This window comes from Salvelinus sp. IW2-2015, linkage group LG5, assembly GCF_002910315.2.
Source record: "Salvelinus sp. IW2-2015 linkage group LG5, ASM291031v2, whole genome shotgun sequence".
NCBI classification, from domain to species: Eukaryota; Metazoa; Chordata; class Actinopteri; order Salmoniformes; family Salmonidae; genus Salvelinus; species Salvelinus sp. IW2-2015.
In genome coordinates this window covers 17,142,458-17,155,153 of record NC_036844.1, presented here as the reverse complement: position 1 = coordinate 17,155,153, position 12,696 = coordinate 17,142,458, and the positions used below count along the sequence as shown (strand labels likewise).

The following is a 12,696-nucleotide window of genomic DNA, read 5'->3' as shown; positions in this document are numbered from 1 at the left end:
ATCAAAAGTAAATGAAAAAGTATGAATAATTTCAAATGACTTATATTATGCAAACCAGACGGCACAATTTTTCTTGTTTTTAACATTTACGGATAGCCAGGGGCACACTCCAACACTCAGACATGATTTACAAATTAAGCATTTGTGTTTATTCAGTCCGCCAGATCAGAGGCAGTAGGGATGACCAGAGTTGTTCTCTTGATAAGAATGTGTATTGGACCATTTTCTATCCTGCTAAGCACTCAAAATGTAACAAGTTCTTTTGTGTGTCAGGGAAAATGTACGGAGTAAAAAGTACATTATTTTCTTTAGGAATGTATTTAATTTATTTTATTTTAAAATTGAACCTTTATTTAACTAGGCAAGTCAGTTAAGAAGAAATCCTTATTTACAGTGACGGCCTACCCCGGCCAAGCCCGGACGACGCTGGGCCAATTGTGCGCGCCCTATGGGCCTCCCAATCACGGCCAGATGTGATGCAGCCTGGATTCGAACCAGGGACTGCAGTGACGCCTCTTACACTGAGATGCAGTGCCTTAGACCACTGTGCCACTCGGGAGCCAAAATGAAGAATGTAGTGAAGTAAAAGTTGTCAAAAATAAAAATAGTAAAATACAGATACCTCAAAAAACTACTCAAGTAGTACTTTAAAGTATTGTTACTTAAATACTTTACACCACTGACTGCAAGCAATACACAATACACAAAATACATAATATATATAATGTTTTTGGCAGTTGGTAAGAGGCCATTTTGCACAGTTAGCTTTTTGTGCTTCCGTGATTGGTGACCTTTGGGAAGAAAGTCTTAGCTGACTGGTTAAGCTCTGAAAGCAAAAGGCAATTAAACAAATGTTGTTAAAACTCTCATCAAAAAGCATCTATACCATTTACAAGTATGGATAAAACAGCTAGTCATTATCAATAAGGGAACCATTGGGAGGAGTATGCACCATAAATTCACACTGTAGCTCACTTTTCTGGAGAAGTGTGTGTGAGATGAGGGTGCGGCATAAGGGACATGTGGTGTTGGCAGGCCTGTTCTTGTCCAGCGTGTGAAGGCAGGGCTTACAGAAGATGTGGCCACGGGGGTTGCAGCTATAGGGGCTTAAGTAGACATCTAGGTACTCTTATATGTTGTCACTGATCATTTGGACAAATAATGATTTCGCAGGTGCTCGCATCGTTTGAATTTTGGAAGGGGAGGGGACATTAACATCTCTTTGTTCCCTTTGCACATGATGTTCACATATGATATGAGAGTACTCCAATCAGTCTGTCGAGTGTCATTGTGAGAGAACACTCAGAGGCAATAGAGAGTATTTCGTTTTGGGCAGAACTGAGTGCTTTTTGACATGCACTAGTCCTCCCAATTAAAATACCCATATCACAGAGACAGACTGCAAAACATGAAGAGAGTGGTTTGTGGAAGGGCTTGAGTTTAACAGCAATCAACCAAAACGAATTGAACTCCTCTTGGAACAAGAATAGCGACTTTATCAAAACACAAAAATCAACCGCTAGTACAGACGTAACGTTGCTTCACATGTTTTTCATTGGGATGTGCAGTCCAAGTGTGTGTATCGCGCACCATAGCAGGGCATATTTATACTACAGATTATAAATGAGCACCAAATATAGTGCAAGCCCTGCACCAATAAAGCAGTGAGACAAGCCTCAGAAGAAACCCTTCACGGCCACCGGCTGAAGAGCCTTACAGCAGCCACGTATGGTGACTTGAACCGGGGTACCTCCACAAGAGAAGGCGTTGCTCTTTTCTACGGGTCAGTCAGACTATAACCAGAGTAGTACCTGTAGACCACACTGCACAGTAGTGTAAGTGTCTCTCAATGAAATACACTGTAGCTCCTGTGTGGCTCAGTTGGTAGAGCATGGTGCTTGCAACGTCAGGGTTGTGGGTTTGATTCCCACGGGGGACCAGTATGAAAAAAATTTGAAAATAAAAGTATGAAAATGTATGCACTCTACTGTAATTCACTCTGGATAAGCGTGTCTGCTAAATGACTAAAAGGTTATGTAAATGTAGGTCCATATTGGCCACTGTTACATGCTTAGCTGATGGGCGACCACATTATCAAAGACGAAGGTGTAACTTTGCCCCTTTCCAGACACGGTCAAAGCAAGGTCGGGAAATGTGTGCTTGTTGTAAATAGTGTAAAAAAAAAGGACTCCACTGTGGTCTTGTAGTCAGCTCAACAAAATGGTCAAAAATAATCTCGCAAAATAATAAACAAACTAACCTGTATGAATGTATGATTTCCCATTACACACATAACTCCATTATTCTGTCTTTAGCATTAAACATTTATGGCAATTTAGCTAGTTAGCTTGCACTTGCTAGCTAATTTGTCCAATTTAGCTAGCTTGCTGTTGCTAGCTAATTTGTCCTGGGATATAAACATTGAGTTGTTATTTTACCTGAAATGCACAAGGTCTTCTACTCCGCCAATTAATCCACACATAAAACGGTCAACCGAATCGTTTCTAGTCATCTCTCTTCCTTCCAGGCTTTTTCTTCTCTTGACTTTATATGCGATTGGCAACTTTCATAAATTAGGTCCATTACCGCCACTGACCTCGTTCGTCTTTCAGTCACCCATGTGGGTATAACCAATGAGATGGCACGTGGGTACCTGTTTCTAAAAACCAATAAGGAGATGGGAGAGGCAGTACTTGCAGCGCGATCTGCGTCAGAAATCTATTTTAGCCTTTGGCAAAGCAGATGCTCGTTGGCGCACGCAAGCATTGTTGGTGCAATAATTGAATAACATAGATTTCTACATTTATTTTGCAACACTCGCGCAGCGACCCGAGCGGTGTAGTCAGCCTGTTACAGTTGAAGTCGGAAGTTAACATAAACGAGTTTTAATGACTCCAACCTTAGTGTTTCAACCACTCCACAATTTTCTTGTTAACAAACTATAGTTTTGGCAAGTCGGTTAGGACATCTACTTTGTGCATGACACAAGTAATTTTTCCAACAACTGTTTACAGACAGATTATTTCACTTTAATTCCCTGTATCACAATTCCAGTGGGCCAGAAGTTTACATACACGATGTTGACTGTGCCTTTAAAACAGCTTGGAAAATTCCAGGAAATTATGTCATGGCTTTAGAAGCTTCTGATAGGCTAATTGACATCATTTGAGTCAATTGGAGGTATACCTGTGGATGTATTTTAAGGCCTACCTTCAAATTCAGTGCCTCTTTGCTTGGGAAAATCAAAAGAAATCAGCAAAGACCTCAGAATTTTCTTTTAGACCTCCACAGGTCTGGTTCATCCTTGGGAGCAATTTCCAAACGCCTGAAGGTACCGCGATCATCTGTACAAACAATAGTAAGCAACTATAAACACCATGGGACCACAGAGCTGTCATACGACTCAGGAAGGAGACGTGTTCTGTGTCCTAGAGATGAACGTATTGTGGTGCGAAATGTGCAAATCAATATCAGAACAACAGCAAAGGACCTTGTGAAGATGCTGGAGGAAACAGGTACAAAAGTATCTGTAAAACGAGTCCTATATCGACATTACCTGAAAGGCTGCTCAGCAAGGAAGAAGCCACTGCTCCAAAACCACCTTAAAAAAGCCAGACTACAGTTTGCAGCTGCACATGGGGACAAAGATCATACTTTTTGGAGAAATGCCCTCTGGTCTGATGAAACAAAAATAGAACTGTTTGGCTATAATGAACATCGTTATGTATGGAGGAAAATGGGGGAGTCCCAACCATGAAACACGGGGGTGGCAGCATCATGTTGTGGGGGTGCTTTGCTGCAGGAGGGACTGGTGCACTTCACAAAATAGATGGCTTCATGAGGTAGGGAAATTAGGTGGATATATTGAAGCAACATCTCAAGACATCAGTCAGGAAGTTAAAGCTTGGTCACAAATGGGTCTTCCAAATTGGCAATGACCCCAAGCATACTTCCAAAGTTGTGGCAAAATGGCTTAAGGACAACAAAGTCAAGGTATTGGAGTGACGATCACAATGGCCTGATCTCAATGTAGATAGCTAGCTATATTCGTAAACACAATAGCCTACATTTTAGCATAAGTGACAAAACTTAAATTAAGAAACAGTAGCCTATCTACTCTATTTAACTTGGTAGCTAGCTACCATGATGATGATCCAGTTCAATTATTCAGACCATGCAGGGCCATGATCCTATAGCGCTATAAATAGTACGACAAATTCATGATATTAAAAATAAACATTTACATTTGGATATTCGTAAATGTGTATTAATATGAATTTGGCGTACTATTTATATTATAGGGCTAGCCAATGACAAAACTATCCAGTGAGCTAACGTTAAATCCAGCAAGCAAAAACCAAAACAACAACAAAATACCCCTAACGTTAGTCTCGGGCCGCGATTGAGTTGATAGCCCAAAATTTGTAAATTTAGCCAAATCATTTCCATGCAAATGTTTATGACGATGGTATTTCAAACAATGGCCATACTTAAGACATAACATATCTTACCTGGAATTTCCAAATTCCTTTGCATTCCCTCAAAACGAGGAATTTACATATTAATTGAAGAAGAATTTGGTGGACTACAGAAAGTTAGAGGACAATTACGTCATTGCTTGTAGTTACGGAGAGTCAGATGCACCATACTAACAATAAAAGAAGAAAAATATGTACCATACTAAACAAGTCATCCACGCTGCCATCTAGGCCTACGCCAGGTGGCAGCATCAGCCCTGTTGCTCACATCGAGGTGTATAGAAGTTTCCTCTCTGATCTGAGGGGAAACTTATATACATTCAACATCTTTATTTTGAAGCAAGAACAGCAATGGCAGATTCGTTTTTATTATTTTCAGCATTGAGAAAGGATAGGCATATGTAGCCTACTGTTTCCGTTCAAGCTGTGGTTTTCGAGAATAATTGCTATTGCTCTTGACAAAACATTGTGAATAATAAATACATAAACCTTTCAAATTGGTGTGTGTTTGGGGGGAGGGGGGATATTCCATGCCAATTCACTGTCATTGCTGTTCTATCAAAACCTGTTGGTAATGTCCTAGTGATGATAGCTCCTGAATCTCACTGCCCGCACTCTCTCAGAGAGAGCCCAACTGTTGGTGCGCACAGAAAATCGTTATTTCAACCTCACAGGCAACTGACGTATATTCCATCACTGGTATAAATATACGGTTTCGTCAGTCTTCACCCCCGGCACAGGGAGTGTATGCAATGCTATGCGAAGGGCGCAAAGAATCCAACTCAGATCACCAAATGCTCTCCAAGGATGGAGCTCTGTTGCGCACTGGAACTGACACGTAGTAACTGAGGAGCGCTTCCTTTTTCATCAACATGGAGGAAAGCAACAACACGACGGCCGCATGGTTTCCATTTGATTTTCAAAACGAAACCTCGACAGCTGATGCAGAGGTGAAACTAAGTTCCCAAATCGTCACGTCCTTTCTTCTTGCCGTGCTTATCCTCTGTGCCGTATTTGGGAACGCGTGTGTGGTTGCAGCTATCGCCCTGGAGAGAAATCTTCAGAATGTAGGGAACTATCTGATCGGGTCTCTGGCCGTGACTGATCTGATGGTATCGGTTCTGGTGTTGCCCATGGCGGCCCTTTACCAAGTCTTAAACAGGTGGACTCTCGGACAGGTACCATGTGACATTTTCATCTCTTTAGATGTGTTATGTTGTACATCATCTATACTGCACCTTTGCGCCATCGCCTTGGACAGGTACTGGGCCATTACCGAACCTATAGAGTATATGAAGAAGAGGACGCCCAGAAGAGCGGCGGTTCTGATCAGTGTCACTTGGTTTGTCGGGTTTTCCATCTCTGTTCCACCCATGTTGATCATGCGTTCCCAGCCGAGTAGTAAAGCGGAGGACATAGCAAACCCCGAGCAGTGCATGATAAGTCGAGACCCCTGGTACACAATCTACTCGACATTCGGCGCGTTCTACATTCCGTTGATACTCATGTTGGTCTTATATGGACGGATATTCAAAGCCGCCAGGTTTAGAATCAGGAGAACAGTGCGTAAAACAGAGAAAAAGAAAGTGTCTGATTCTTGTTTGGCACTGTCCCCTGCTCTTTTCCACAAGAGGACCAACGGGGACCCGAGTAAAAGCTGGAAGAGGAGCGTGGAGCCCAAACCAACCCCCTGCGTAAACGGTGCGGTCAAGCACGGCGAGTTGTTGGAGATCATCGAGGTTCACAGCAACTCAAAAAACAACCTGCCACTCCCCAACAACCCCAATTCCGAGCCGCTCTTTGAGAGCAGACAAGATAAGAACATGGAGGCAAAGAGAAAGATGGCCATGGCCAGAGAGCGCAAGACCGTGAAGACGCTGGGTATAATTATGGGCACTTTTATCTTTTGCTGGTTGCCTTTCTTTATTGTCGCCCTGGTAATGCCCTTTTGCCAGTCGTGCCAAATGCCAAAGTGGCTCGAGGACGTCATTAACTGGCTCGGGTACTCCAACTCTCTACTGAACCCCATCATTTACGCATATTTCAACAAAGACTTCCAAAGTGCCTTTAAGAAAATAATAAAATGTCACTACTGCAAAACATAAGCATAATACATAATCCGTTGATGATGTAAAACGGTTGACTGCAGACTTGGGACTGATGTATGCAGAAGACAAATCTTACAACCATTTCAGTAGCATTAGTCAGTCAAATATGAGTCTACTGAAAGGTGGAAGAGTTGATAGTAATGTTGTCTCATAAAAATAATTGTATTATTATTAATATTATACCAGGAGTTTTTTACGAAGCTGTATAAACAGGTTTGCAGGATGTCCGAGCTGATCACTCATGCCCATGTCAAACATGCTTTGTAGTGTTCAATAAACCATGTCCTATTTCAGAATCTTCTGTACTTCTGTGTTGATTTGTGTGCTTACTTGGAGCTTTGTATAATCTCTTAGGCATTTGCCATAGCATTTTTAGGGGAAAATTGTTATTTGTGTTGAGTCACCTACATTTACAAATCTATCAGCAATAGAAAGCATTATGGAAGTATAAGCATCATTTCGTTTTTCTTGTAGGAATAATTGTGTATAGAGATATACCCAAATCAGCCCACAGCAAAGAATCACTTTTTTTTCACAACACACTGGTGGATGAGCTAATCACAGAAATCACCAGTAACATCCCTGAACTACTTACACACACAAAAAAAATGATAGGCAACATGATCAGATATGAAAAGAAGAAAAAAATCTACCGCGTAATGTTGATATCCATCATTGACGTGCTAATTGTCTATCCTAGTATGAATAATTTCAGGAAGTTCAAATTGTATTTTGCAATTGAGGCATGTCACAGGGATATAAAAAAAAGAATGCAAAGGAATTCAAAACTAGTGACAGCAAGTCAAAGTTGAAAGCTCCACAATAACAAGTTTTAAAAACCAATAACCTAGTAAGCCAATGACACTCCCCTACTATAATGTGTGTGTGTGTGTGTGTGTGTGTGTGTGTGCACGTGCGCGTGTGTATGTGTGTGCGCGCGCTGATATGAATGGTGGACATACACTACCATTCAAAAGTTTGCGGTCACTTAGAAATGTCCTTGTTTTTGAAAGAAAATCACATTTTTTGTCCATTAAAATAACATCAAATTGAAACAGACGCCTCACAACTCCTCAACTGGCAGCTTCATTAAATAAACCCACAAACACCAGTCTCAACGTCAACAGTGAAGAGGCGACAACGGGATACTGGCCTTCTAGGCAGAGTTCCTCTGTCCAGTGTCTGTGTTCTTTTGCCCATCTTAATCTTTTTTATTTGTATTGTCCAGTCTGAAATATGACTTTTTCTTTGCAACTCTGCCTAGAAGGCCAGCATCCCGGAGTCCCCTCTTCACTGTTGACATTGAGACTGGTGGTTTGCAGGTATTATTTCATGAAGCTGCCAGTTGAGGACTTATGAGGCGTCTGTTTCTCAAACTAGACACTCTAATGTACTTGTCCTCTTGCTCAGTTGTGCACCGGGGCATCCCACTCCCACTCCACTTCTATTCTGGTTAGAGCCAGTTTGCGCTGTTCTGTGAAGGGAGTAGTGCATAGCGTTGTACGAGATCTTCAGTTTCTTGGCAATTTCTTGCCTTCATTTCTCAGAACAAGAATAGACTGACGAGTTTCAGAAGAAAGTCTTTTTTTCTGGCCATTTTGAGCCTGTAATCGAACACAAATTCTAATGCTCCAGATACTCAACTAGTCTAAAGAAGGTCAGTTTTATTGCTTCTTTAATCAGAACAACAGTTTTCAGGTGTGCTAACATAATTGCAAAAGGGTTTTCTAATGATCAATTAGCCTTTTAAAATGATAAACTTGGATTAGCTAACACAACGTGCCATTGGAACACAGGAGTAATGGTTGCTGATAATGGGCCTCTGTTTATGGAATATCTACATAGGCGTACAATCATCCGTTTCCAGCTACAATAGTCATATACAACATTAACAATGTCGACAATGTATTTCTGATCAATCTGATGTTATTTTAATGGACAAAAATGTGCTTTTCTTTAAAGAACAAGGACATTTCTAAATGACCCCAAACTTTTGAATGGTAGTGTATGTATATTTTTTAATTACACCTGCACTCTGTGGGTTCATTAGAGAGAGTCAGAAAGAAAGAACGAGAGAGTGAGAGAGAGAGAGTGTGTGCACTGAACAGAAATGATGAGGAGAAGAGAGAGAGAGAGAGAGAGAGAGGATCTAGTATGGTGCGATGTGTATGTTGGAGTGTTTGTGATCTGATCACTGCTATAAAACAAGATGCTAGCTTGATTGATTGTGTCATTATGCATCTGGAAGCCATTGTATGGTCTGTAGTGGGGCATTAGCATAGCAACAAAGATGGGCTATTTGCACAGCGTAGGAGACCAATTCAACTCAGCACAGGGCTTTTCTCTGTGCAAAACACACACCGACAGACCCACACACATGTCCCTCTGTGTGATTTTCAGCAAATCTCCGGAGGGTGAAGGAGTCCACCCATGCAAAGGGTATCCTATCTTACATTTTAAATGTAAACTGTATTCTAATCATATACAGACCTAACTTTCACCATGAACCTGATTAATTTAACACTGGCATTACATATAAAATGCTCTTTTGTGTTGGTTTTCAAAGGGATACAATATAACTGGCCAGTGTGCCCCATGGAGCATGTCACGCTGTTTCCTTCAGCAACCCCGGCAATCCTTCCCACACAAGCTAGACCCAATAAAGACTACTCAATAGAAAAAGAGGATGGAGAGCTGCGTCGCCATAGCGACTCTCAGGGCCTTCAAACTCTGGGTTTGAGGGGCAATTATCTGATCAAAGGACGTCTAGAAAACAGGAATACAGAGGGCCCACGTGGGGCCCCACAGCTGGCCAGACACCACCTTCCTGAGGAGCCCCATTTTGTTTTTACAGCCCTGAGTACCACAGTTGGGGAATTTTAAACATTGTTAAAGACTACAACTTGGGCCCAAAGTTGTTCCTGCTCTGATGGGAAAAATAAGGAAATCTCCTGGCCCTATAACCATATCCAAGGCCCACTCCTCGCAACAATCATCCACCTACATTTGTCCCATCGCATGCACTCTCCTCTTATTCTCCAACAAAGCACAGTGTTTGTCTAAGGGTCTACTTGGGGTGCAAATAGCCAGAGATCATTTCAGACAGACAGAACCATGATGGAGAATGAATCATAAAGCTGCCATTCAGATTCCTTTGCAATCTCCAGTGCACTCCTCACTAAATCACTGTGCGGATTGGAGAACATGAGAACATCATCCATGTGCACTTGAGCTGCTCAGTTATGCTTCCTCCGTGGCAGTGAAGAACAGCCCCCGGTGTTCTTCTGTCAGTACCATTAGGTTCCAGTCCTTCAACTAAACCTATAAACTGGCAGAAGAAGAATTGGTTTCCGTTTTGGTCTCTGCTTACTAGTCCTTACACAATAGCTTACAGTATATGAAAATATACTGTATAAGTACATGATGAAATAAGGTACTCCTGAGTTAGTTACTCATAGATGAAAAAGAGAAATACATACAGTATATATCCATTTCTGTCCCTCATTCTTTCTCTACTCTCTTTCTCTATGTCACCTCCCACCCCTGATTAAAGCTCACACCAGTGATGCACTTTGTAGGAGCAGGAAACAGATGAACACTTGACATTAAACAGAAGCTCATTGTTTGTAGTGTTGCTGTTTGTACCTTCGGCAGGTGCTGTCATTCAGCATTCTGCAGCATTCTGTAGGGGCGGCTCCCACTCACCTGTGGTCTGTACAGAACAATGGGACAGGAAGATTAAAGATGACGACACATACATCAGAGAAGAAGAGGGCACACATACGCACACAAACAGGTGTAAAAAAAAGTGTGTGTTATTTGATTTATTCGATACAGGTCTTAAGACAATTCCCATTGGCATATTATGGTTATGGGTACTATTCACAAGGGGTTTGTCATCTATTTAGAAACACTGAGGAAATTCAATGAGGGAATTGACTACTAGCACATAAAACAAAGTGGGCCATCTCCCCGCCATCAGCCAAAAGGCACATCTACTGTTCTTTTCATTTATCTTTCCTCTTTCAATTTCTGTCTCTCTCTGACCACCTGAGGCGGGGAAGGTGCTGGAAAGGTATTAGAAAAGGGATGATAAGGTGGGATAAGGTAAGGTGGGACAACGTGAACAGGGTTGGGGGGAAACGGCGAAAGCACAAAAGAGTGACGAAAAAGGCAAAGGTGCAGAATGAGAGAACATGAGCAATCCTCTCCTTAAAGCCATTACCTGTTCCTCCCCAGCTTGACACTGACAGCCAACATTGACATTCAGCTGACTGAACAGAAGGAGAAAGATGATTCTGATGCACAATGAGACACAATAGCACACATGTATATTCAAATGCACAACAGACATATGGTCAGACGGATAGACACATAGATGGACTTTCCATCTATCAATTCATCAGATTGATATGTAACGTGCCAACACACTCTATCATGTGTTGCAGGTTGGTATTTATTGTCATGAATCTTGCTGTGGAGGCAGCTCTGCAGTGGTCATTAGCTGGCAAAGCCACAAAGTCATAAAATCTGATTTTTAAACCTAACCACACTACTAACCCTAATGCCTAACCCTAAATTAAGACCAAAAAGCACATTTTTGTTTTCATACATTTTTACAATATAGACAATTTTGACTTTGCAGCTGGCCCACCTGACAGAAAACGCTCAGTTTTGCCTCCAAGGAAAAGATTCATGCCAATAAACGTTAACCTGCTCATTTGTTACCCTCCCCTCACCCCCCAGTTTCCAGTCACAATAAGGAAGGGATCATAACAGTCAGACAGCTTGTCTATGACATTCTACCGGCTTCCTGAATAAGCTAGGCAGACCCCTTTATGTCCCAGATCCAATACTATATATACAAAAAGCTTGTAAGTCTCTGAAGCTGACACTGCTGCTTGTAAAAGATCAACAGGACAAGCCCAACACAGAGTTAGCCAAGCCAATCCTCACTAATGACAAACAAGTTCATTTTCTTGTACTCTGTCCTTGCCCTTTCACAAGGGAGAAACTAATAGTCTGGCTCATGGACTATATGAAATGTACATACAGATATGGCGTTGCCTATATCAATAGGATATATAAAGGATCAATGGTCTATAGAATAACATAGAGCAGAAGGATGTGCGTCGGTTGTTGGCATATACCTTAAGATCCTCCTAAAGCCATTATTAGAGAGGGATCTAGCCGGTCAGTCTGTGGCATTCTGCGCCACGCTCTCAAACCCTACAATCTGGACTCAATGATTCATAAGCAAACATTTCCTCACTATGGATAAGCCCACTTATAAAGACCAATGCTTATTAAAGTAAACCCACAGACACTGAAAACTAAGCTAAAAGGTGTATCACACTGCTCACATGGGACTAAACAAAGATTTCTCACTGTTGAACCAAAATAGCACAAACTACTTCAAATCTGACTCCACGCCTACAGTACTGTATTTAACAATAATGTGAAAACATCCATAAAGTACACAAGACAGTCAAATAAATCAAAGAGTATTTTAATAAGGAGAGGTGGAGATAAACGCTGATTTGTCACTGTTTGAGAGACTCAGGGACAAATTAGTGGAGCTTCAGTCATTATCTAAGCAGAGAGCAGAGCAGAGCAGAGAGGCTTTCCTGTGGCTAGCAGGTGAAAGATTAAAAACCTATTTTCCTCTGAAAAGGAGGAGTTAAAAAGATTCTCACCTACTGTATGAACAGCACTGAGGGAATGCTGCCCACGTACAGTATAGTACAAACACTAACCCACTGTCTCCCAGGCATTACAGCAAAGAAAGCCACCCCGCTGTGTACTGTCACTCTCTTATGTGTTGCAATACATTGGGGGGGAAACTCTCAATAGTTTACCCTTCATTTTAAGTTCTAGTACAGATGGTTACTGTACATACTAGAACTTCAAACTAAGGGTAAGCTACAGTACAGTAATTATTGTAACGTATAGTGAGTAAGTGCAGGGATCAACTGATTTGCCATAAGCATTTAGTCAGAAAGGCTAACGAAAACAAAAAAGGAACCTAAATACGCAAAGACAGTTTCTTAACAAAAGTAATTAAGGTAAATTGCTACCTCATTACAGATCACATACGGTACTGAGAAGAC

At 41.5% G+C, this 12,696-nt stretch overlaps 1 protein-coding gene across 1 annotated transcript; it reads left to right on the top strand.

Annotated features, from left to right (window-relative positions):
- The first annotated feature begins 5,224 nt into the window (after nucleotides 1–5,224).
- Nucleotides 5,225–6,826, top strand: LOC111963640 (5-hydroxytryptamine receptor 1A-beta-like). Its single transcript, XM_023987158.1, has one exon. The coding sequence runs from the start codon at nucleotides 5,351–5,353 to the stop codon at nucleotides 6,581–6,583; it is 1,233 nt and encodes a 410-aa protein (XP_023842926.1). The 5' UTR covers nucleotides 5,225–5,350; the 3' UTR covers nucleotides 6,584–6,826.
- The last annotated feature ends 5,870 nt before the right edge of the window (nucleotides 6,827–12,696 follow it).